Consider the following 24,530-nt stretch of genomic DNA (forward strand, 5'->3'; position numbering starts at 1 on the left):
TTGTGATTGGTTTATTTCATTTAGCATAACATCATCAAAGTTCATCCATGTTGTAGTATGTAGCAGATTTCTTCCTTTTTGAGACTGACTAGTATTCCATTATATGTATACACCACCTTTTATTATCCATTCATCCATCAGTGGATACTTGGTTTGTGTCCACCTTCTGGCTGTTGTGGATAATGCTGCTTTGAACCCAGGTGTGCAAATATCTATTCGAGTCCCTGTTTTTCACTTCTTTTGGATATATACCCATAACCAACTAAACATTTTTTAATTGATTATTAAATTAGGATATGTTTTGCTAATGTGCAAAGGCTTGTTTTTTACTTAACTTAGTCTGTAGTGAATATTTATTTAAAAGTTTAGAAATCAGCAGAATATTCCATTGCCTTCTATAGGGTACCAGCCGTCCTTCACACTATCATGTTTTATGGGATGATAACTGCTTTACTGCAGATGAACTTCAGCTGCTAACTTACCAGCTCTGCCACACTTATGTGCGCTGTACACGATCTGTTTCTATACCTGCACCAGCGTATTATGCTCACCTGGTAGCATTTAGAGCCAGATATCATCTCGTGGACAAAGAACATGACAGGTAATATAAAAGCATAACAAATACAGATTCTCACCCAAATCCAAGTATGCTTTGTGTGTTAGGATTTTCTTGGGAAATTTCTTCAGGTGTTTACATGTAAGTATGTGCCTCTGTATTTGCCGTAAAGTACTGCCATTTAGAATTAAAGCTCCACAAGCTATTAGAAGAGTCAGTGATCCAAATGAAAAACTGTGATAGGACTGACTGCCCAAGATGAGGGTTCCTATTAAAATGTGCAGTCTAGGCTTATTAGTAATAGTGTGATGTAGTGATTTTGTTGCTTTACCAAATTAATTCGGGGAGAGATTATTGGTAATAAAAGTTATATATACAAAGTTATAGAATGTCTTGGATTTGCTTCTAGATAGTCCTGGGGAGGTGAGAGAATTAAAACACAATTGGCCTTGAGTTAATAATTATTGAAACTGGATGATAGACATGTAGGAGTTCATTATACTGCCCTCTATTTTTTTAATTTTTTTAAATTTTCTACAAGTAATTTTTTAGGATTATTACATCAGAATAGGGTTTGGTTTTGTGTTCATTGCCACTTTTCTTACAGTGCTGAAGGAAGTCACGTTTCAGGACAGAGCAATGGGCGAGATCCACAAGCTCTTGCCAAGGCTGTACAGATTCACCAAGATACCTTACGCACAATGTACTTTGCTTAAAAAGTCTAAGAATATTCTCTTGAGAGGAAGAACTGGAAGATGAATCGACATACAATTTGATGTTTCCAGTGGAGTCAGCTGAGTGGGGATGCCTCCAGCCATACAGAAAGCAACACTGTGTGGGGGCCAGGGTCTGATCTTTATGTTGACACAAGGAAGATTGTTTACTTCATCAAGGAACACAGCACCATTATGCAATATGAAACCAGCCAACTGCTTTTTCGTGCGGTCTCCTGTAGGAAGTATCGCGATAGTTTTGTTTTCACTTTCTTGTAGTCTAACCCTTTTAATGCCTTTACCTCAAGTTGCTTGGCAGCACAACTCTTTGCAAAAAAAAAAAAAAGTAAGAAAAAGTAAATGATGGTTTTTTAAAAAACACACCTATGTGAATAATCAAAGTGATTGTTCACAATTATGTGTGCAAAAAATTAATGTGCATTCATGTATTCTTGTAAAAGTTATCTGTATATTTTACATATATACATGCATACTGCATATGCATATATATCTGGAGCTACACTGATAATAGATATATATGTATCTGTATATATTTTATAGTTCATTCCATTGGGGAACTTTCTTTCCCTTTTATTATCCTCCCACCACCACTTTGATTTCTCTCTCTACCTCCCTTGCCTTCATCACCTGCATTTTTTTCCCCTGATACTACCAGTGACATTCAGATGTTCATGTATCTGGTTCATTTGAATATGAAGCATGGCAAACTAGATATTTTTAATTTTATTTTGCACACCCTACTCCTGTCTCTTATCTCATACACAATTCTGAGTCCTCAACTCTTGGTATTGCTTTCTTAAGAAACAAGATTATTTTATATATATATATATATATATATATATATAAAATATATATATATTTAAAAATATGTTTTTGTGAGAGTGAATGTCTGCCTCCTCCTGCTCTCTCAACTTACATTTGCCATTTGTGCAATGTGTACATAAGCAGTAGCAACCTAAACTATTCTTTTTCTTTAGTGAGTTTGTTAAAGCTGCTATAAATATTTTAAAAAAAAATCTTGTCAGAAGTTGTGACTCACTCTCTCCATAAGTGATATGTATTCTGAAGTCTTCTGTTTCTGTGTTTTATACATGGAAATCCCTTAAAGCTTTTAAAAAGGGTAAATAGTTTAAATGATTGGAACTGTGTAGGGTTGAGGCCTCTAAAATTGGGTGGAGAGAAGGGGTTGTTGAGGTTTCTTTTATTTTTTATTTTTATTTTTTGCTAGTTTACTTGCTGCCTCTCATACCTTAATGTGATTTTCATATATATATATTTTTATATATATGTGTATTGTATATATAAAACATATATGTATGTGTTTTGAAGTGTAGCTTCCTTTTCTTTTATATTTATTAGAATAGTGCTTTAATAATTACAGAATCATATTGGCAACATCTTTTATAGAAATATAATCATGTTTATTTTAAGAACCGACAACTTGTTTTTGCTCTCTTTTAGTGCAATAAGCAATTTTAAAAGAAAGCTGTGTCTGTTTGACATCTTTACCACAGATAGTGGGAGAAACAGGCACCTCCATAATTTTAAAAGGGCAAAGTAATATAGCCTTAATTTCAGAAGGAAAGTTTTATAATTTTCAAGTTTAAAGCATGTCTTATAAAAATCATAATGAAAATGAAGGAAGCTAAATTTCCTAAATGAGTCTTGACCTTGAATATTAGAAATAAAGTTGAAAAACTTTGATTTAAGTAATAACAATGACTAACTTAAGACTTAGAAGATATTTAAATTATTTGAAGATAGATCATGTTTATCAGAGAATCATACTGTTAAGGTGTCCATTTTCATTTACTAAAATGAGTCAGGAAAATATAAAACGATATTTTAAAAACTTTTTTTGCTGATTCATCACCAGTGTGACTTTCCTTTTAAAATTAGGGTTATGGTAACAAAAGAAGTTAGGACTCTGATCATTTGAAATGAGTTAAATCACTGAAATGTTGAAAAAAGTTTTGCAGAACTTTTATTGACTTCACTTTAAGATATTAAAAAATACTATAAAGCTGTTAAAACCGAGTTTATCAGTAATCTTGGATTCAGGGGAGCTTTGCACTTTGTAACTCATGAAAATTGCATTTTAATTTTTTTTTTTTTTTTTTTGCACTGGTTCAGAGTATTGATATTACAGATTGTTTCCAGTGGGCATTGCTGTTAACCTTTCAGAATTCCATCTGCACATGAAAACAAATGGATTAGCTCTTTAGTTTCTCATACCTGTAATGCATACTTATTGCCAATTTACTGTATATTGAGCTTAAAATCTGAGCCCATGTCCTCCAACAGGTATGAAATCTTTTGTCCCTCTGCCAGAAAACTAAGAAAGTACTGTATTTTGTATATTTATTATATTGAAGTGTCTGAAATGCAATTTACAACACTGTTTCAAAGCTCTTTACATAAAGTAATGTTTGTGTAGTATATACATTTTTCTCCCAACCCTCCCCCCTCCTCCAAAAAATTTCTATAGAGTGTATTTTTTTTTAAATTGAAATTTCACTGAATATAGTCAAGAACATAGGCAAGAAAAGAAAATAGCATATCCTCGATGGTAAAAATGTTTGCTCAGTATGAGTAAAACATCTTCCTTTATCAGTGGGAGTTGCACAGATTCATGAGGGAAACTTTAGGGCCTTTAGGGAAGAACTATAGATAACCTTTCCCTATTTACCTGCTTTACCTAATTTTCAGTCACTTAATCTCATATGTGCTAATAAAGTAAAGCCCGTGATTTAAATCTATTTAGAAGGACTTTTACAGAGGAAAAAAAATTTTTTTTAATATAAAGTTTTACCTTTGAAGTGAGTTCTTTTTAGGGTGCTCTTAGAGTTTCAACGTTGCTAGTTTAAAGTTGGTTAACTTGAAAGAATATGTATAGTATATTTCTATTTTGCTTACTAACAAATTGGTATATCAAACTTAATTATAGGAAACTTTGTGCTTAGAATTTTAAGATAAAAGACTAAGTGGCAAATATTTTTTGAAATTTGTTTTAATTGTTATTATACTTCTGGTGTAGAATTGCTGATCTTTTTCATTTAAAGAAAAAAAAAAAAGGTTGTTTTGGTCATGAAACTCAACAGTGACCTTTCTGTTCCTGCCCTTGCTCACTAACTATACAATGAATGCTAAATTTCTGTCTGCTGTTTTCTGTGATATGTAAGAGTGACTTTCAAATGTCAGTTCCAGCAACTGGTCTAATAGATTTTCATGTGAAGAAGAATTGGGGGTTTAATGTATATCCTGGATGACAAATGTGTAAAGTGCTGATACATGTTTTATATTACAGTATCCAGTTACTGGCATTGAGGACCGTGCATTTATAATACTGTAGCTGCTATATTTATTTAACGAAGTAGAGTCTGACAGTTACTGCACTAAACAGTAAGGAGTGAGCAGGATTCAAAGCTAGTGGTAGACCTTTTTTTTTTTTTTTTCTAAATAAGATTTAAGAACATGAAATATCAAGGTAACAAAGGGTGCTGCCAATTCAGTTTCAGTTTAATATCAGGATACTCTTTCTTTGTTTTAGAAATGTGGATTTTTACTTTAGCAGTTTTGGAAAAGGGTACCTCAGTCTCCTCAGTACTGGTTTTTGGCATATTTTCACGGAAGTACAGATGCCCTTTATTTTTTTCTTAATATTTACCTTTTAACAAGTTTCTCAGAAAAAGTATTCTTCTATGGAAATCTTCCTGTTTGTAACCTATTAATTTATTTATCTTCCTAGAAGAGAGTCTAGTTGGGATTCTAGTAGGAATGTACTGGGTGTTCTAGAAGGCACTTGATACAGATCATCTCTACCTTCTAGCATAGAGACCCCTAGCCTTCTAAACACTTATACTAGTTTTCCAAACTAGGTTCTCTGGTGACCCACCACTGCCTAAAGTTTACTTACAATATTCTCTAATGGATTTTAGTATGACAGACCTCGTGACAGGCTTAGTCATGACAGACTTAGGTGTGCCTAGGGAAATAAAAGCTGAGTTGCCATTCAGTAGAAATGGCTGGCAGAGGATCTCAGTATTTAAGGAAAAGGTGAACACTTAAAGTGCCAGTAATAGATCTGAAGGATCTGTTACTGACGGATTATGAACCAGGAATTAGAGACTCTTACTCAAGGAATTTGGTGGGTGTCTGATTCAGAGGCCAACATGAATTTGCCATGGGTGGTGATTTTTATGAAATCCATGAAGCTAGCCACTTGGATTCATCTAAAATATTTTGTATCCTTGCTATTAAAACTTGATAGTAATGTTTTGCCAAGAAGCTTAACTGACAGCTCTGCATGAATTTTATTCAGTATTGTTAAACCTGGGTTAAGTATTACCTTAGATGTTCTCCTACTGAATACTTTTTAAAGACAAGCTGCCCCTAGCAGTACCTTGCTACTGAAATTATCTTCTATGAGTCATCAGTCAAGCTGCAAAAAGACGCCGTTGAACTGGCATCTTTATTTTGGCTTTTTTAATCTTTTTCATTCTTTTTGAGAATTCATGGATGTCTTAAAGCTTCAATAATAATAGTTGGAAGACTTTATATCAAGTGAGGCCTTTGTGAGTGACAGTATAACCCTGACTTTAGAGTCTGTTTTTATTTTCCTTTTTTCCCTCTCATTTGAGCATATAAAGCACTTTGTGATTCTATAGGAGTCAAAAAACAAGCCAAGAATAATGTGTAAAATCAATACATAGATGTGAAAGGGAGACTTTTCTCCAAAAAAATCTTTAAAAAAAAATCCTGCTTATACTAAGAACATTTTTGATCCATGGCAATATTAGAAGTGATGCTGTGATTAGTGAAACCTACACTGACTCAAGGAAGAAAAATTCAATTTCTCTCTCTCTCTCCCTCCACCCCCACATATATATATGTATCTCCTCAAAGGGAAAAATATTTTTTACTTTTTCCTACTTTTAAAGTGGTACATTTCAATTTATAATTCTCCATGTTGGTCAAAATAATTTCTTTTAACTAAGATATAATGGTCAAGGCTTTGTGCCAATATTATCTACTGCTAGTTCAATTTTATTTTTCTTTACCCATCAAAGATAGTGCTCTGTATTTTTACATTATTGTAAGTATATTTTGCTCTTAAAGTATGGAAGTTAAAGATTTTAATTTGAATTAAAGATAGAAGGTTAATAAATTTCACCTGGAGAGTTGAGATTTACCAATGAGAAGCCCTGTTGAAGTATCCGATAGCCAACAGTGTGACAAAATTAAGATGCTGTAGAATATCCCATCCAGACATTGGTCTCCCTTCCTTTTTGAAATCAATGTCTGAGGTAACCAAACTCTAATGTTATATCTATGTTAGGGTGTAAGTAAAGCAAAGAATGTTCTTCAGGGTAGACACTGAATTAAATTTTTAAACCTTTTTTTTTTTAAAGCAAGGCGGTTCTTAGAAAGTGCCTTTTCAGAAGATGGTGCTGTAGATTTTTATTTTTCAAATAGCATGAGGCTAAAAATTTGAAAGATAGATTATTTTAGAACTCCAAGAGTATGACCGTTTCATATAAATAATGTTATTTGTTGTTCTCAATCTGGTCCAAGGGAACCAAATAAAGCTTTTATTCAGTAAAGTATCTAAGTAAATGCTCACCAAATATATTTTGTAAGCTTAAAAACAATTTTTAACAGAATTAACCCTTTCAGTTCTCAACTGTGTTGAAGGTAATCTATAAGGCACATAAAACAGCAAGTTTGCTTAACTTTTTAACAAGAGTATGGGTATAGTAAGTGCCCAAAGGCAGAGGTAACTAACTTGCCAGAAATTATGTCATAGGCTACCTTCCCCTCCCCCCCCAGCATACTGCCCCTTTTGTAAGTATCTATTGGCAGCCTTTTCTAATTAATCTTTATCAAAGAAGACTGCTTTATAAAGATAGAGCCAAGTCATCATGGAAATCAGTCTAAGAGGAAGGTAAAATGATTATTTCTCTATCTTTAGGGAAATTTTTTTCTTTTTCAGGCAGCAAGAAATATTCTAGATGTTTCCCTCTTTTCTCTAGCATAGGTGAAAAATGATAACAGTGCATCTATATGATCGGTTAGTTAGAAATAGGACATGTAAAACTGGGCTTTGGAGGAAATAAGTAAAAGGGAGGATAATAGCAGGACCATTTATACTGGTTGGAAATTTAGTAATCTACCAGAAAGTTATTTTCCCCTGAACTAGGAAGTAGTAAACAGCAGTAAATGATCCCCTGACCAGTTCTTGCTTGTGAATTTGGTGAGCACTCTTCCAGAAAAGAATAGACTTAAAAACAGACAAAAAACATCACACCTCAGTAACCTTGTATGCTGCATTATGTAATAATGATAGTAAAATTATATTGTTTGGAGTGTACTATGTCTGTCTGCAAATATACATGCACATTAAACTTTTTCATTTTTATAATGTCAAAATAGCAATTACGAGTTTATTTTTTTAATATTAATTTTTCTATTGTGATGTTTGTATTTATTGGCAATTTGTGCGCAACTTTTATATTTTGCTTAGATATTGGTTTTAAGGTATTTTATTTTTATAGACATTTCTAGTTTTTCCTCTTTCTTTGTAATATTAGCAAGGATTAAGATGGAATTTTAATATACCAACCAAACTACTAATTCCATAACGTCTAGAGTTTGGATTTTTACCAATAAACCATTAACACTATTTTCTAACTTAGAATACTTAATGTTGTTTATATAGTGGGCATTAAAGACAGTCTTTAGGCAGATTTCTAAATGTGGAGGGGAGGTGGGGCTTTTCTTTAGAGATCTTTCCCTTAAGTAGCAAACTAATACTGACAGATTGGATTTATTTTACCTGATCTGCAGTTTTGGGGCAACTTGATTGTTACACTTCTTTTTCTAACTTCAGCTACATTGAAACTGCTTTAAATGGTGACATCATCCAGCATCAGGATTGTGATACCATTTTTATATGCCTGGAAAACAAATAACAAATGACCCAAAAGTCTGTGATAATTGACTTTGAAATGGGGTGTCCCCTCCCCCCACCATAATTATACGGAAGATTTGCTACTCTGATCTTTTCCCTGCCATACTTTTAAAGTTGATTCTTCTTCATCAGTGAAGAAACAGAGTTTAAGTGGCTAGGTAGAATCAGAGATAAAGACTGATTAATATAGTATTTCAGCTACTTAAAAATTTAAGTAATAATTATGATTGTGAATTAATTGGAAGACAGTTAAAAGTATGATTATAGAATATTAATTTCAAGCATATATGGTCACTCCAGCTTCCTAGTGAATAGATCAAGATTATTTGCATTGACATTAACTTTTCATAAAGGTACATGAAAAAAGTGAATTCTCTTAGGTAAAATATTTCCACTGTATTTTTACATGATGAATTTGCTTAGTAAGCCATTTTTTTCTGTAAGAGATTAAGAGAGAAACTTTATCCTTCCTCTGAGCTTTAAATTCTAAATTATCAGGGTTTAATGTATGACACTTTGCCATACTCTATGCTTTCACTGAGAGGGGTAAATGAGAAAGTTTCAGGTAGTTATAATTGGAAAAACATTATGTGAAATTACAGTTTAAAATGAATCAGCATGTGATTTCATATAGATATTAGCCATATCACTTTTTCCCCACATTTTTGCCAGTTTCAGTAGGGTTTTATATAGATGAGTATTTTTCTTGTAGATCAGTATTTTTAAGGCAGCTTTGAGTAGAAGTTGTCCTTTATTTTCTTTCTTTCTTTCTTTCCAAAAGCTCATAGGAACCTGACATATAGAGTTTATTTGCTCTTTTAACTGGTTGGCTCCATAAATCAGGGTACCTGGCATCAGTACTGACTTACCACAGTGAAGTACTTGGTGACTTGTTCAAGTTTACAGTCATCTCTTAGAACTGTCATGAGTAGTCTTATGTGAGTAGAAAACAGATGGGAGTGTTGGTCATTAGAACTCTGTTCTTTGTTTTATTATTTCTAAAAATTGACTGTATGCATATCTATAACTTTATGTTTAAAGTTTAAGAGGCCATGCCAGAGACTGGAGAAGGAGATTACTCTGGTATTTAATGCCTAAAACTTTCCATCTTTATTTACTTCATGGCTTTAGTTGGAAGGACAAACAAACAAAAATACCTTAATTTGGCCCTTTTTTTTAGAACTAAAGAAGGAAAGGCTCTTTCTACAAAAATGTCGCAGGTGTGATAGGAAATCTTTGTGAAGAAATGGACTAGTGGGATTGTAAGAGTATGTAGTGAGGTGGGGGAAGTGAGGAAAAGGAAAAGGTTTCTTTGCCAGAATTCTTGGACAGAAGCCTTACATTTGTTTGACATTTGTCTGGTTCTCACAGTCACATTGTAAAAGAGGAACTGTTGCTATTTGAACCTAAGAAGAGTGTCTCTGTAACCTATATTTATTTTATGTTGTTGTCCCAGATCTAAAGCTGCATCTATTTTTATTAGAGAAGTTGCTTCTGAATTATAATAAAGAAATGAAGTATTTATCCTTAAAGAGAGCCATGACATTGCTATCAGCATGGCTTCTCCAGCTTTTCCCTTTATATAAAAATCACAAAACTGGACCTTTCCAGACACAGTAGTCTTTCCTGTAAAGAAAATAGTTTTTGATAAAAGATTTGGAGAAAACACTAGTAGGTTGTAATGAAGGGGGAAATTTGCCTAACATAGACAGTCCAACCAGGTTAATGGATACAGTTTGATCCCAGGGAGTTTAACAAGAGGAACCTTTGGTAGCAGGTAAACCTTTGGTTTCGGTAGCAGCAGATTTGGACCTCCAGTGGTAATTCACTGCAGATGTCTCCCTGTTTGAAGGAAAGGGAATGGTCTCATAGTGTTGATGATGATCCTGCAGATGTGCATGTGCCGTTTTTCTAATTCAAAAGTCAGGACTAGCAGGCACTAACCAAAATCTTCTAATACTTTGGCCCTATAAGAGTCTTTGAAAGTTTTCCAGGAGCCTTCTCATTTCTTAGCCCAGGGTACAACCCCTTTCTCCTCTTTAAAAAAGAATGAAAAGAAAAAGGATTTAGAGGCAGTTTATGTAGCATTCTACTATGAGTAAATAATAATAGAGTCTTTAAAATACTTGGGAAAGGAAGATCACATGCCACACGTTACAGCTTGATTGAGAGACTCTTTGAATACTCTTTTCTTGTTTGGGATCTGAAGTTTTCCCTTTGACACATACCATTCTTTGATTTACTTGAGTGCCATCACTCTGTTTGGGAATGTGATCATTGTTTCATGCCACTTATGAATCATGCAGTTCTTCTCTCGCCACACACACACACTGTTAAAAATAGAAGGGGGAGGGATAAAAAAAAAAAAAAAGAGAGGTAATGAGAATCATTAGAATATAACTTTAATATAGATGGAAAGAAATCCTAACTTGGTTAAATGAGAATTAAGATTGAGAGTTAGTGCTGCAGGTGTTATCTCTGTCCCTAGAGTTTTTTGCTAGCTATAGAGTGATAATGTGAACAGGGTGTATATCTGAAATATGATGTTATAGCAAAGTGATAAAATTATTCTTGAAAGTAATATTTCAATCTTCTGCAACAGAGATGCCCACATTCTTAAGGAAAATTAATGTATAGCTCCTGGTTTTAATGAATCAGACTCTGAAACTTCAGAAGATTTGTAACTTTTATACTTAAGACTATTCTTTCCTCTTAATTTACATATTGAGTTTTTCAAACCTTAGTTCTATAGATACAGATTGATCTCTCACATATATGCCTCTTGGTGTGTGCAAAATTCCATATCAAAATTTTTTTTGACTTATTTCCTAGTCAAACCTGAGCTGTAAAGGAGAAGGCATAAGTATGTTTAAAATGCAGGAACTGGGACTTCCCTGGTGGCACAGTGGATGAGACTCGGCATTCCCAATGCAGGGGGCCTGGGTTTGATTCCTGGTCGGGGAACTAGATCCCACATGCATGCCGCAACTAAGAGTTCACATGCCACAACTAAGGAGCTGGCGCAACCAAATAAGTTTTCTTTTTTTTTAATGTAGGAACTTTTAGAAGATCACAACTGGAAAAAGACCATTGAGAACTTGTTGCCTTTGAGAGTAGAAAGGGCTCTAAAATTTGAACTGAGGTTTGGAGTTTAGTCAGAGCTCCACCACTTATTTGTTGTGTCTTTGAAGGCAATTTCCTTAGTCTCTGCGTGCCTAGGTTCTTATAAAATGGTAGTGATAAAACCTGCCCTCACCTCCCTCACAAAGTAGTTGTAAGAACAGGATAATGTTTGTGACAGTGCTTGAGTTCTCCAAAAGAAAAGCTATTCAGAAGTTCAAGGTTAAAGATTATCATGTGAAGGGTTCATTTCCAGTTTGCCTCTATGAAAGTATCTTTAGTTACCCTACATCATTTTATCAGACAAGTATAAGAGAAACTGAGGCTTTATCATGGTATGGTGTTCACCTACAAACCTTCTCTGTTTCTCCCCTGCTAGATATCTATTGCGCAGGCTGAATTTTTCTTTATAATAATCTTTGGAAAAAGTGTAACTTCTAAAACCAAACTCCTTTTAGTGGTGCTATGGCAGCTGTGATTGTATTTTAAGTTAGATTAATGTGGTGAAACCATTAGATAATCAGAAATTAACTTTGCCTTTTGCCTCCAGGCATTTCTGCTATGGATTGGTGTCAGAGGCTGTTGTACAACCAGATCGTTATCCCTTTGTTTCTTGCAGATTTTTGGTACCTTTTTTTGGAGTAGGGGGTTAGGTTTTAAGAAGGAAAGTGCTTATTTCACTTTTCACAGAATTGACCCTTGTTTTCCAATCACCATGTACCTGTAAAAATTAAAATATAGTAAAAGGGTTTTTTTCTTCATTTAAATTCAACTCTGAGGATCTGCAGGTAATATCAGGCAGCCTGTTGGTGTCTGACCCAGTTATCTTTATGGATGGTGGGGAGAACCTTACATTTCTGCAGGCTTACCCACTTCCCTGGGGAGAAGGGGCTCGTGTTTCTAGGAAAAAAACAAAGGGCACATCACCACAGGTTGTGTAAGCAATTCCTTGTTGAAACAGACAAGTTTGTTTTGTTGTTGTTGTTAAGAAATAAAAGGATGCATTTTAGGTACACAGGGTATGAATGCATTCAACCTTTTTTTTTTATATCGATAGATGCTGAGCTCCCCCTTGTTGCAGGCAGTTTGGGCTTCTCCAGCTCATCACTAACGTGGGTGATATCTGTCTTACTTTCATAGGATGATGAGAATGACAAGTACTGAAAAGTTGGGGAGATTCATGCTTAGAAAATGAACAAAAAAATCCACCTTGCTGGGCGAGATAGTTGAGAACATTGGATATATCAGGAATACTTTAAACAATTTTTGCTGTAATGTGTAGCTTTAATATCTGTTTTCAGTTATGGACCCATGAAAGTATTACTGTATCTTGTGAATACAGATCATTCTTGTAAACTAGTATATGGATGCATTCATAGGCTGTGGGAAGCAGTGGTGTGTGTGTGTGTGTGTGTGTGTGTGTAAATATTCTGTGTTTATAATACTGTGTATTACATATAGAAAAAATGTGTTGCTTTAGTGTTTTGGGGACTAAAATTGTAATACATCCATTCCGGTGTAATCTGACCACTCACTCTAGAGAACATGTGTATTACACACAAATGCACACCCCTGAAGCATTGCTAACTGCTCCCACTTTAGATAATTGCTGCTTTTTTTTAAACCGGAAGTAATGGAGGAGGAAATAGCACTCTCTTAAAAGGGGCTTTTCTGAAAAGTAAAATGTAAATATAGGACATGTGGGGAGGGTGGGGCGACCACAAATGTCCTGCAGATGGGCAAATAGCCTTTTAAATTTTACTTTTTAACCATCTTAACCGTGTGTGCCTATTTGTATTGCAGATGTGAAATATTTTGGGGGGGTTAATATCAGTATGTTTTGAAACTGAATTATTGCATAAAATCAAAGTAACCTCTTTCTCCATCCTCCTTTTCCACACTGACTATTCTTGCCAAATATTTCTACTGATACCAAGTTTCAGCATGATAAAATGATGGACACTCAAACCTCCTTCCTCATCTTCCTTATATCCTGTCCTACACCTGGTCTGGCCTTATATTTTTTGTTGGCTTTTCATAAGTAAGAACAATTTACTGTAGTAATTTAGAGACTGCAGAATTTCAAAATGTTTATCTATAAGCCTTCCTTTGTTAAAGTTTGGTCACACAGTAATATTAGTTAAAACAATGGAGTGAGTCTGAGTTTGTAATATGCTATAAGATAAAATTTTGAATGATGTTAAACTTGACTGCCATGTTTTATTAAGAGCAAATTGGGTTATATGGTGAGTGGGAGCTAGTCTATGATATATATGTAATCACTGTATAATTAGAAACACCAAATGTTGAGTCCTATCACTGTGTACTTGGGGGGCCAGGCTTTGGATATGGTTGTCATTTTAATTCCTTGAAGACTATATCATTCAGATGAGCAGAAGGCAAAGTTTTTAAACAAAAATGCTTTTGGGGGTATTTAAACTATCTTCCCCCAAAAAAAATTTACTACAAAAAACCTAGGGTTGAGATTGAGAAGCTTCAAGCCGCTTTTTAAGCAGTTCGGTCACTTACAATGTTTTATGTTAAAGAAATTGTCATAATTCTTTCTGAGCCAAACTGTCACTAAAATGTCTTGTGACAGAACCACTCCTCTTTTTTCTGCCATTCTGTGTATTGGAAGGGTTCTATGTTGTATTTGTTTTTAATCCTTGATTTTAAAATATTAATGGTTTTAGTGTTGCTTAGCTTCAGTTTGAAGTGTAACTTTCACTAATAACTGCAATAAAAAGAAAAGCTTTGCTCCAAACTTTGTTGCGTGGTGGTCATTACAGCACTTCAGGCTTAGGTAAAGGGAGTTAGTTTGATACAGAGGGAAGAATTTCAGCTTTAAGAATCATAAAGTCCTGGATTCAAACCTGGATTGCGTGACACTAGACATGTTCCTTGATGCTTCTAAATCTCAGTTTCCTCCACAGTAGCAAAATAATAGTAGGGCTGTTTGAACATTAAGTGAGTTAGTAGATGGAAGATACTGAATAGTGCTGGGCATATAGGTGGAACTCAGGTTTTAATGGCATTCTCCCCCAAGAGTTCCCTGGTGGTCCAGCGGTTAAGAGTCTGCACTTCCACTGCAGGGGACACGGGTTTGCTCCCTGGTCGGGGAAGTTCTGCATGCTGCACAGTGTGGCCAAAAAAAGCAAAGTCTGATGGGACTGGTGCTCCATGTTAAAAAAAAGTAAAGTGATGGAAAATACAATTTAAAAAGTAAATAATTAGTTTCTCCCCGACCCTTTTTTTTTTTTTGGCTGCGTTGGGTCTTCATTGCTGCTACATGGGCTTTCTCTAGTTGTAGCGAGTGGGGGCTACTCTTTGTGGTGGTGCTCGGGCTTCTCATTGTGGTGGCTTCTCTTGTTGCAGAGCACAGCTCTAGGTGCACAGGCTTCAGTAGTTGCAGCATGTGGGCTGAGTAGCTGTGGCGCATGGGCTTAGTTGCTCCGAGGCATGTGGGATCTTCCCAGACCAGGGCTCCAACCCGTGTCCCCTGCATTGGCAGGCGGATTCTTTTTTTTTTTTTTTTAACAAATTTATTTATTTAATTTATTTATTGGCTGCGTTGGGTCTTCATTGCTGCACACGGGCTTTCTCTAGTTGCTGCAAGCAGGGGCTACTCTTCATTGTGGTGCACAGGCTCCTCATTGTAGTGGCTTCTCTTGTTGTGGAGCATGGGCTCTAGGTGCGTGGGCTTCAATGGTTGCGGCATACGGGCTCAGCAGTTGTGGCTCACGGACTCTAGAGCACAGGCTCGATAGTTGTGGCGCACGGGCTAAGTTGCTTCGTGGCATGTGGAATCTTCCCAGGGCTCGAACCCGTGTCCCCTTCATTGGCAGGCAGATTCTTTACCACTGCTCCACCTAGGAAGTCCTGGCAGGCGGATTCTTAACCACTACCAGGGAAGTCCCCCCCCCCACACACACACACCTTAAATAAAAGACACTGGGTCTTCTAGACTCTCCTCCCTTAAATAAAAGACATCATATGGGGTAGAAAGAGGGGTAAGCAAGAAGCCAGGCTTGCAAACTGTGCCACGCAGTGAAAGAACTGAAGAATAGGTAGGGAAAAAAGGAACTGAAATGAACAGGGGGAATCTTCATAGACCCTGAAGTGGATACACAGCCCAGGTATGATATGCAAGAAAACACTGGACTGAAATTTTGAAAACCAGCTCTCAACTGTCATAACTGCATAACTTCAAGTATATCACTTTTCATTTCATAATTGAATTGGCAGCCAATTTCAGTCTGCAAATAATTTTTTTTTTTTTTGGTGTTTAAAATATTTTTTTTAGCTCCTAACGTTTTAAAAAAACAGACCATCTCACACAAAAAACCCTTAGAAAGTAAGGAGAGTCATCAATCTCACTATTCCTTCGGTATCCCTTCACAGCTGCCACCAGGGGGAGCTCCGGAGTGGTTGCCCCGCTTTGGATGGCGCAGTCTCTACACAGCCCAGTCGGCACAGGGTAAATTTTTTCCTTTGCCATCGCTGGACTCAAAGAAACCATAGTGTAAGGTGAGACCTCCAACCAAGCAGGAATCCCTATGAGGATGAAGCAGTGCAGCCTAAATATTAAAAACTTGTCCCTTCATTATTTCCATTTACCCTTTTTATGTTCTCCAGGACATCAGAGAATTCAGTCTATTTCCTTCTTGCTATTATATATTCTCTACCCTAGTCTTCTCCCACCTACATGTCCCCAGAGCCTGTGCAACCCTAACAGTACAGTTTGTGTTCTTGAAGGATCTTGTTACTGATGCTGAAGAAGCACTAGTTAGCTTAATTAACAAATGCTGATGGGTTGAGTTTTTTTTAACTATACGTGTCAGTTAGGTTGGACAAATTGAAAAGAATCACTCTACTGTCAGTCTGCTCAGTAACTACGCTGATAATGGAAAGTTCAAAAAACATCAATAACTACACCCAAATTCATACAGTTAAATGGGGGAAATATGTGTAACAGTGATGCTAAGGCATGTTCTGATATGTCAGGCTGTAGCACACATAAGTGTAGTACCAGAAAAAGGCAGACAGTAATTGGCTGATTGCTCTGAATGAATTAATAAGATATGCCAGACTGGACAGAAGAAGTCATCAATTATATCAGAGTGCACCTCCTTGAAACTTCAGAGAAAAGGGTGCTCAGAGCACTACACTAAAGCATACGGAAGTGAGGCGGCAGTCTAAGGTAAAACTCCAAGGTGGATTTTTATTTTTGGAGGGGGGCCATACATCTTGAACTCAAAGTTCTTGTAGTTTTCATGTTTCAGTCATCTGATCATTTGACAAATTCCTTGGCTGCTGAGACTTGCATACCTTGCAAATGCTTTTAGGAAATTAATTAGGTTAACCTGTCAGTGCCAGGAAAGGATGGGATCATTTTTATAATATTTGATAAAATGTTTCTATCATAAAGGGGACTGGAATCTTTAGTTTTATCTGTAGAAAAAAAGATGACTGTTTACCTTAAAAAAAAAACTAAAAATAGAGCTACCGTATGACCCTGCAATCCCACTCCTGGGCTTATATCCAGAGAAAAACATGATCCAAAAGGATACGTGCACCCCAATGTTCATTGCAGCACTGTTTACAATAGCCAAGACATGGAAGCAACCTAAATGTCCATCGACAGAGGAATGGATAAAGAAGATGTGATTCACGCAGATGTAGAGAACAGACTCGAGGACACGGGAGGGAGGAGAAGCTGAGACAAAGTGAAAGAGTAGTATTGACGTTTATACACTACCAAATGTAAAATAGCTAGTGGGAAACAACAGCTCAACACAGGGAGATCAACTCGATGATTGGTGATGACTTAGAGGGGTGGGATAGGGAGGGTGGGAGGGAGGCTCAAGAGGTAGGGATATGGGGATATATGTATAAATACAGCAGATTTGCTTTGTTGTACAGCAGAAACTGGCACAACAATGTAAAGCTCCAATAAAGATTGAAAAAAATGCTCCAATAAAAATACTCCAATAAAGACTGAAAGAAAAAAAAAAGAGGTGGTACACATATACATTGGAATATTACTCAGCCTTAAAAAAGAATGAAATAATCCCATCTGCAGCAACATGGATGGACCTAGAGATTGTCATACTGAGCAAAGTAAGTCAGAGAAAGAGAAACATCCTATGATAACCGCTTATATGTGGAATCTAAAAAGAAATGATACACGTGAACATATTTACAAAACAGAAACAGACTCACAGACTTAGAGAAGGAACTTATGGTTACCAGGGGGGGAGTGTGAAGGAAAGGGATAGTTAGGGAGTTTGGGATTGACATGTACATGCTGCTATATTTAAAAAGGATAACCAACAAGGACCTACCTGTACAGCACAGGGAACTCTGCTCAATGTTATGTGGCAGCCTGGATGGGAGGGGAGTCTGGGGGAGAATGGATACATGTATAGGTATGGCTGAGTCACTTTCCTGTGCACCTGAAACTATCACAACATTGTTAATTGGCTATACTCCAATATAAAATTAGAAGTTAAAAAAAAAAAAGATGACTGTTTTCCTGCCTTCTGTCACTTTTGTTACGTCTGTAATTTCCTCAGTCTGTAAAAGATCTCTGCAATGCCTTTACAGAGCAGCACTTTTCTCATACTTTTCTCTATTAAAATATTTTCCTTTGAGAATACTGCTTGAGTTCAAAATTTACTTATAAACAAAGCAGACATATTGGTGGCTTAAGATTATGAAGCCTTATATGATGTCTGATTCTCAGCTGAAACAAAATGTTAATGGACTTTTTTTGCTAACCAACCTCAGAAACAGCCCAATTAAAAAGTACTTGCAACTGCTAACTGTACAATGTTACTCTTTGTTTACTGCAGCATAACCTGCTAAATGGAATGTGCATATTATGTTGCAAAAACAGAAACCAAAAACAACATAGGAATAGTTTTTTTTTAAGCTCTTTATTGGAATATAATTGCTTTACACTCTAGTACCAATTTTTGAGGTACACCAAAGTGAATCAGCTGTACTTATACATATATCCCCATATCCCCTCCCTCCTGCGACTCCTTTCCACCCTTCCTGTCCTGGCCCTCTAAGGCATCATCCATCATCAAGTTGATCTCCCCTTGTTATGCAGCAACTTCCCACTAGCTATCTATGTTACAGTTGGTAGTGTATATATGTCTATGCTACTCTCTCACTTAGTCCCAGCTTTCCCCTCACCGCCCGCCCCCCCCAACCCCATGTCCTCCAGTCCATTCTCTGCATCTGCATCTTTATTCTTGCCTTGTCACTGGGTTCATCAGTACTATTTTTTTTTTAGTACCACTTTTTTAGATTTCATATGTATGAGTTAGCATACAGTATTTGTTTTTCTCTTTCTGGCTTACTTCGCTCTGTATGACAGTCTCTAGGTCTATCCACCTCATTACATATAGTTCAATTTCATTCCCTTTTATGGCTGAGTAATATTCCATTGTATATATGTGCCACATCTTCTTTTTATCCATTCATCTGCTGATGGGCATTGAGGTTGCTTCCATGTCCTGGCTATTGGAAATAGTGTTATAATGAACATTGGGGTACATGTTTCTTTTTGGATTATGGTTTTCTCTGGGTATATGCCCAGGAGTGGGATTGCTGGGTCATATGGTAGTTCCAGTTTTAGTTTTTTAAGGAATCTCCAAACCGTTTTCCATAGTGGCTGTACCAGCTTACATTCCCACCAACAGTGCAGGAGAGTTCCCTTTTCTCCACACCCTCTCCAACATTTATTGTTTCTAGATGTTTTGATGATGGCCATTCTGACCGGTGTGAGGTGATACTTCATTGTGGCTTTGACTTGCATTTCTCTAATGATTAGCGATGTTGAGCATCTTTTCATGTGTTTGTTGGCCATCTGTATGTCTTCTTTGGAGAAATGTCTATTTAGGTCTTCCGCCCATTTGTGGATTGGGTTATTTGCTTTTTTGGTATTAAGCTGCATGAGCTGCTTGTATATTTTGGAGATTACTCCAACACAGGAATGGTTTTGATGCTTTACCAAACAGGATTTCAGTCACCATCATCATTCAGATGGTTTTCACTTGTATTTTATACAAATGAAAATTGATTGCTTAACCATTTTATGGGTTTAATATTTCTAATTTATTTTTGTACTTTCATAAAAATTTCAGATTATAAAAGTTTGCCATTTGAGGTATTCCTTTGAATAGTATTTTTTTATTATATTAAAAGGTATGTGTTAAAAATCTTTAATTAAAAAGTATAACTGGGACTTCCTAGGTGGCGCAGTGGTTAAGAATCTGCCTGCCGATGCAGGGGACACGGGTTTGATCCCTGCCCCAGGAAGGTCCCACATGCCATGGAGCAATTAAGCCCGTGAGCCACAACTATTGAGCCCATGTGCTGCAACTCCTGAACCCACAGGCCTGGAGCCCGTGCTCCGCAACAAGAGAAGCCACAGCAATGAGCAGCCCGTGCACCACAATGAAGAGTAGCCCCCATTCACCGCAACTAGAGAAAACCCGTGTGCAGCAATGAAGACCTAACGCAGCCAATAAATAAATAAATAAATTTATTTATTTATTTATTTATTTAAAAAAAAAGAAAAAGGTATTACTAGTATCTATGTTAAGACCCTTTAAGGAGCAACAGGGCAACTCTCTGGAGGACAAGCTCTGTACCTCCCAACACCAGTGCTCAGGCCCATTTGTGTCTCAGCATTTCTCCAGGACCGGACTACCCCAGGATAGCATGGAATATGGCACATTCACCTGTCACCCAGTCACCATTCTCATTCCAAGCCTGCATCTCTCCACCGGAGAGGGTTGTCAGTGTTTTACTCCTGGGCCTATTTCCAGCTGCTTGTTTGAATCCTTGCTCTGAGGTGGACTGCTCTCTGGCTGCAGCCTCCCCCTCTTCCTCGTCACTGGGGCATTCAACAAGCTGTGACTGTGTTCCAGGGGACCGGCGCGCTCAGCTTTCACCTTTGCTAGGCTTTGTTATTTCAACCATTACAATGTGGGCATCTGCACAGCTGTTGCCATGCTGTGGAAGCTCTGACCTTTCAAACTTAACACCATGAGAATTGATTGTACTTCTCCTTGCCTTTGCTCTGTCATGCCATTCAACTCACAATAAGAAGGAGATAATGGGTAAGTCCCTTGGTGAGACAAACCTCTTCTCCTAATCACCTGGTTATTTTTAGAATGTAATCTTTGAGGAAAGATTTGAGAGAAATTGTAACCAAGAAATTGTCAGACTGAGTTCTCTATGCTGGGGAGTGAATGGGGTGTCTCTCCGCTTCTCATGAGACTCGCAGTATAACTAAGCGTTATATATGAGCTTTTGCCTTTGAATTTATCAAACTCTTAAAGGGAATTCAGCTTTAGTGCTCTCAATAGCTGATCAGACTTCTATATTTGTCCTAGAATGGTGGAGAAAGGGAAAGACGGTTCATTTGAGAAGAAAGACTTTACAGAAAATTAGGCAGTGTTTAGTTTTTGCAGACTTCCCTGCTCTGGTCAGTCGATACCAATTAGTGATGGTTATGTTGACTTAAAAAAAAATGCACAACGTGAGAATTGTCAGTTAAGTTTTGCTGGGGGGAAATGAGAACTGCAGTCCAGGAGACAGCATTCAGATAGCTCTGAGAAACTGCTCCAAAGAGGCAGAGGGGACGGTCCGTATAGATGTACTTCTGGTGAAGGGGGAATACATGCAATCCAGCACTTTTTTTCCCCCAGATTTCTGCTAGTCACAAGGAACAGTCATCACCATGAAGGATTTTAGTCCTTTTCTAGATCTGAGGAGATACAAGAATTGGGCTCATAAAATCAGCTCCTGAAAATATCTAACTATCTGAAGACCTGTTCTGCCAGTTTTTCCCAGAGCGCAGAGTGCCTCATTTGTGCTCTCCACCCTGAACTCCTTTCAGGGGGTGTTGAAAATCAGCAGCTGCAGCAGCATATGATTTAATCCTTGTAGAGGTAGATGGCAAGTGCCACTTTGTAGTTGAATGTCCTAGGGAAATTTTAAAATGAGAAATGCTGATATTTCACATTACTAATTTCTAAACCCTAGGAAGAAGAGCCGGGAGAGTTTCTGAATATAGAGATGTTCCATGTAGGGAAGAGGTCCCTTTACAGAGGTCTCAAATTGTTACAGGTTCTAAACCGAGACTTAATCCTCAAATGTGTTTATTTCACTTGTCCTAAAATAATCGGTCCACAAATATAAAATTATAAGCAATAAGTTGTTGTTTTCTCATTGTGGGAACCTCTAAGGTGAAAATGTATTCTATGAAGATAAAGTCTTCTTAAAAATAAGATGCTGTATAATAAAAATGTATTCTACTCCAAAAAAAGACCCTTTAGATATTAATTTGAAAATCTGCACAAAAGTACAACACTTCACTTTGAATGCAGCAAAGCTACTTTCCGTTCATTTGAACTGATAGACTTTTCTTTCTTATGCAGGGAAGTGGGCTTTTAAAATAAGAAGGGCAAATCGAGTTGGGGTGGGGGGTGTTGGTTGTTTCAACCTCCACGTTAAATCATCTGCAGCTGTATAGTTGAAGCAGCAGTTCATACTTTCGGACAAATGTATACACAACTACTTAGTCTCAAGTCTCAACCTTGAGGATCTCAATGTGAATTTATTTGGCCTAAGACAAGTGTGAGACCAACAGAAAAGTACTCTGGAAAAAAGGCCAGATTCAAGCAGTTTCCTTTGGAGTAATATACGAACAAACAAGAATGTCTAAATTAAAGAGAGATAAACTATTCCCACTCTGTGTTCAAAAACAAAACAAACAAACAAACCCAGTAAATTACTCTGGAGCAACTATACCCAACTCCCTTGGCAAACAACTCATACAAAACCTCAAGATCTTCCACTGTTCCTTGAAGATGGGTCACTTGGTTGTATGTAAATAGCCAAAGCCAGTCCCAATTTAAAGCAGAAATCTGCTAATGTGACACTAAATTGTTGCTTGAAAAACATTCTCACAGTCACAGTTCTCACTTTTCTAAAATAGCAATTTCCAGAGGAAAGACCAGAGTTTGTTTTATTAGCAAAATACAACTTTGCTGTCATTTGCCAAGCACATTAATAAGCTGTATAGGACTTAACATTTGTTATCTACATATGACAGAAAGAAGGTAAGGGTGGGGGGGAATCTCCAAATTTGCACTTTGTTTTTCCACTTAAGAGGGGAGAAAGGCTGAAGCAAAACAGCTTTTAAGATGTTCAGTTTTACATTTTCCAATTATTATTGGAAATAAACTGATATTTTAGCATGCTTCTACACAAAAAAGGGTGAATAAAATCATCATTCATCCTCTAAATTGTCTTTATATCTATTTTTCTCTTAGATTTAAATTTAATTCAAAACAACCTCACATCAACACCAAAATAGGAACTACTATTTTGTTAGAAGTTGCCCTCTTGAAAGAAAAGTAAAGATAATTTATCTGAAATATTTCCAGATAAAAGGAAGTTAACAATCATGGAGAAATAATCCAGTATTTAATTAATTTGTAATATCTACAACCATCAAGAAGCACAACAACGTATTTTAGTAGGAAAGACTTGGAAGATGGAGCACCAAGTAGTACTATATCTGCCACTAGACTTTGGAAGTGAACTGGAAAGAAAGATAAGGCTTCAGGGAACAACAACACACAAAGTAAGCTGTGCAAATATACACAGCCAAGAAAGGCAACATAGTTATAACTTCGGTAGCTAGATGTGGGGATGGATACCCTATCAAGATATTTTTTATATTAGAATAAGGTCAGCTGACCCAGTATTAACTAAAGTACTTTTAAACATTGTCCTAACTCAGTCAAAGGTGTACACTCTGAGGATTTTAATTATTGGACGTCACTCAGTAAGGTAATCTATGACATTTACTGGGAGGAGCAAATTGAGAACACGGACGAAACATACCATAACACTTCACAGATATGGAGAGAAAACAGCTTCCTATTGTCAAGGCACCTTGTGTCTCCTTTGGCTAAACCTCAATCACTTCAAAAAGTCATGAGTTCATATTCTTCTGTTTCATGTTTTTATTTCCACATTTTAAAAAAATGTCTTGCTTCCTTGTCTACATCTTTAGGATCCTTTTTAATCCATGAGAATGCGGAATGGATCGCTAGGTTTTTTAAATCTGAAGAGAGAAAGCAGCTAACTGAAGAATATTACAACTAGACACAAACCAGTCCTGGACATTATCTTTCTCTTTATAATGTTCATGCGAGAGGTGGCAGCTGTATCTAAGAGCACCATTCCCAGGGTAATGCACATATGAAACAGAGAAACGATATACATTTCTGCTACAAACTGAAAGTAAGACGTTTCATGAATATGATGTGTCTGTCCTGTGTGAGTACTGCTTTGAGCAAGTGGGGCTCCTTTTATATGCATCCACATTTGACCAGATGACACCAAGATCACAAAGCACAGAGCTAAAACTGCCCATAAATTTTTGTTAAAAATAAATTTCCTATTCCATTTCAATACGTAAACAAGTCCACCGATGAGAGCCAAAGATATTCCTGACTTGAAAGAATAGTAATAATTTATAGGCCATCTCGTTCTGACCTTGACCATCCCCCTCTCAGTCCTCTCAGCTACCCATTCAAACATTTGCTGTGTTATGATACCCCTTTCCTTGAAACTGTAAATGTCCTGTGCTGTAAATGTCCTTCTAGCAGAAAAGTGGAGGATGTTTGGAACTGACATCCCCAGGAACATTTTAGATATCTCAGGGCTTTCATCAAAATCCACCATAGCAAAAAATACCTCATTGCTGAAGGCACTGGAGAATTGCCAGGAATCTGCCAAGATCAGAAATTCTTCAAGTGCAAACTTGCCTGCTACACATAATCTCAACTTCTGGAGAGCAGTAAACATCACAATGACAGAGTAATTTCTTGGTTTTTCTAATACAAAACGACTGAACATGGCATCATTCATTCTTATCACTCTGTCTTTCTGAGTCCAGTCCATCAGCTGTCGGACCTTTTCTGCTAATATCTTCCTCCTTTGGCCAGGATGGGCAGGAGCCGCAGGAGTAGTGAACGTCAAGGCCGCCACCACAGACAGAGGTACACGCCAAAGCCGCCACCAGGCTTCCATATTTGTTGACTTCTTCTTGTTA

General features: G+C 36.8%; 1 protein-coding gene and 1 pseudogene across 7 annotated transcripts in view; both read left to right on the forward strand.

Annotated features, from left to right (window-relative positions):
* AGO3 (argonaute RISC catalytic component 3) overlaps positions 1-14,136 on the forward strand; it is a 119,610-nt gene extending 105,474 nt beyond the window's left edge. For all 7 annotated transcript variants that reach the window (XM_057705138.1, XM_057705158.1, XM_057705149.1 and 4 more), the window contains 2 exons: positions 402-601; positions 1,164-14,136. In XM_057705138.1, the coding sequence (XP_057561121.1) occupies positions 402-601; positions 1,164-1,272 (309 nt within the window). In that variant the 3' untranslated portion in view covers positions 1,273-14,136. The remainder of the gene's footprint in view (positions 1-401; positions 602-1,163) is intronic.
* Positions 9,313-20,425, forward strand: LOC130856315 (succinate dehydrogenase [ubiquinone] cytochrome b small subunit, mitochondrial-like; annotated as a pseudogene).
* Positions 20,426-24,530: the final 4,105 nt, after the last annotated feature.

Source organism: Hippopotamus amphibius, chromosome 1 (assembly GCF_030028045.1).
Source record: "Hippopotamus amphibius kiboko isolate mHipAmp2 chromosome 1, mHipAmp2.hap2, whole genome shotgun sequence".
Lineage (NCBI taxonomy): Eukaryota > Metazoa > Chordata > Mammalia > Artiodactyla > Hippopotamidae > Hippopotamus > Hippopotamus amphibius.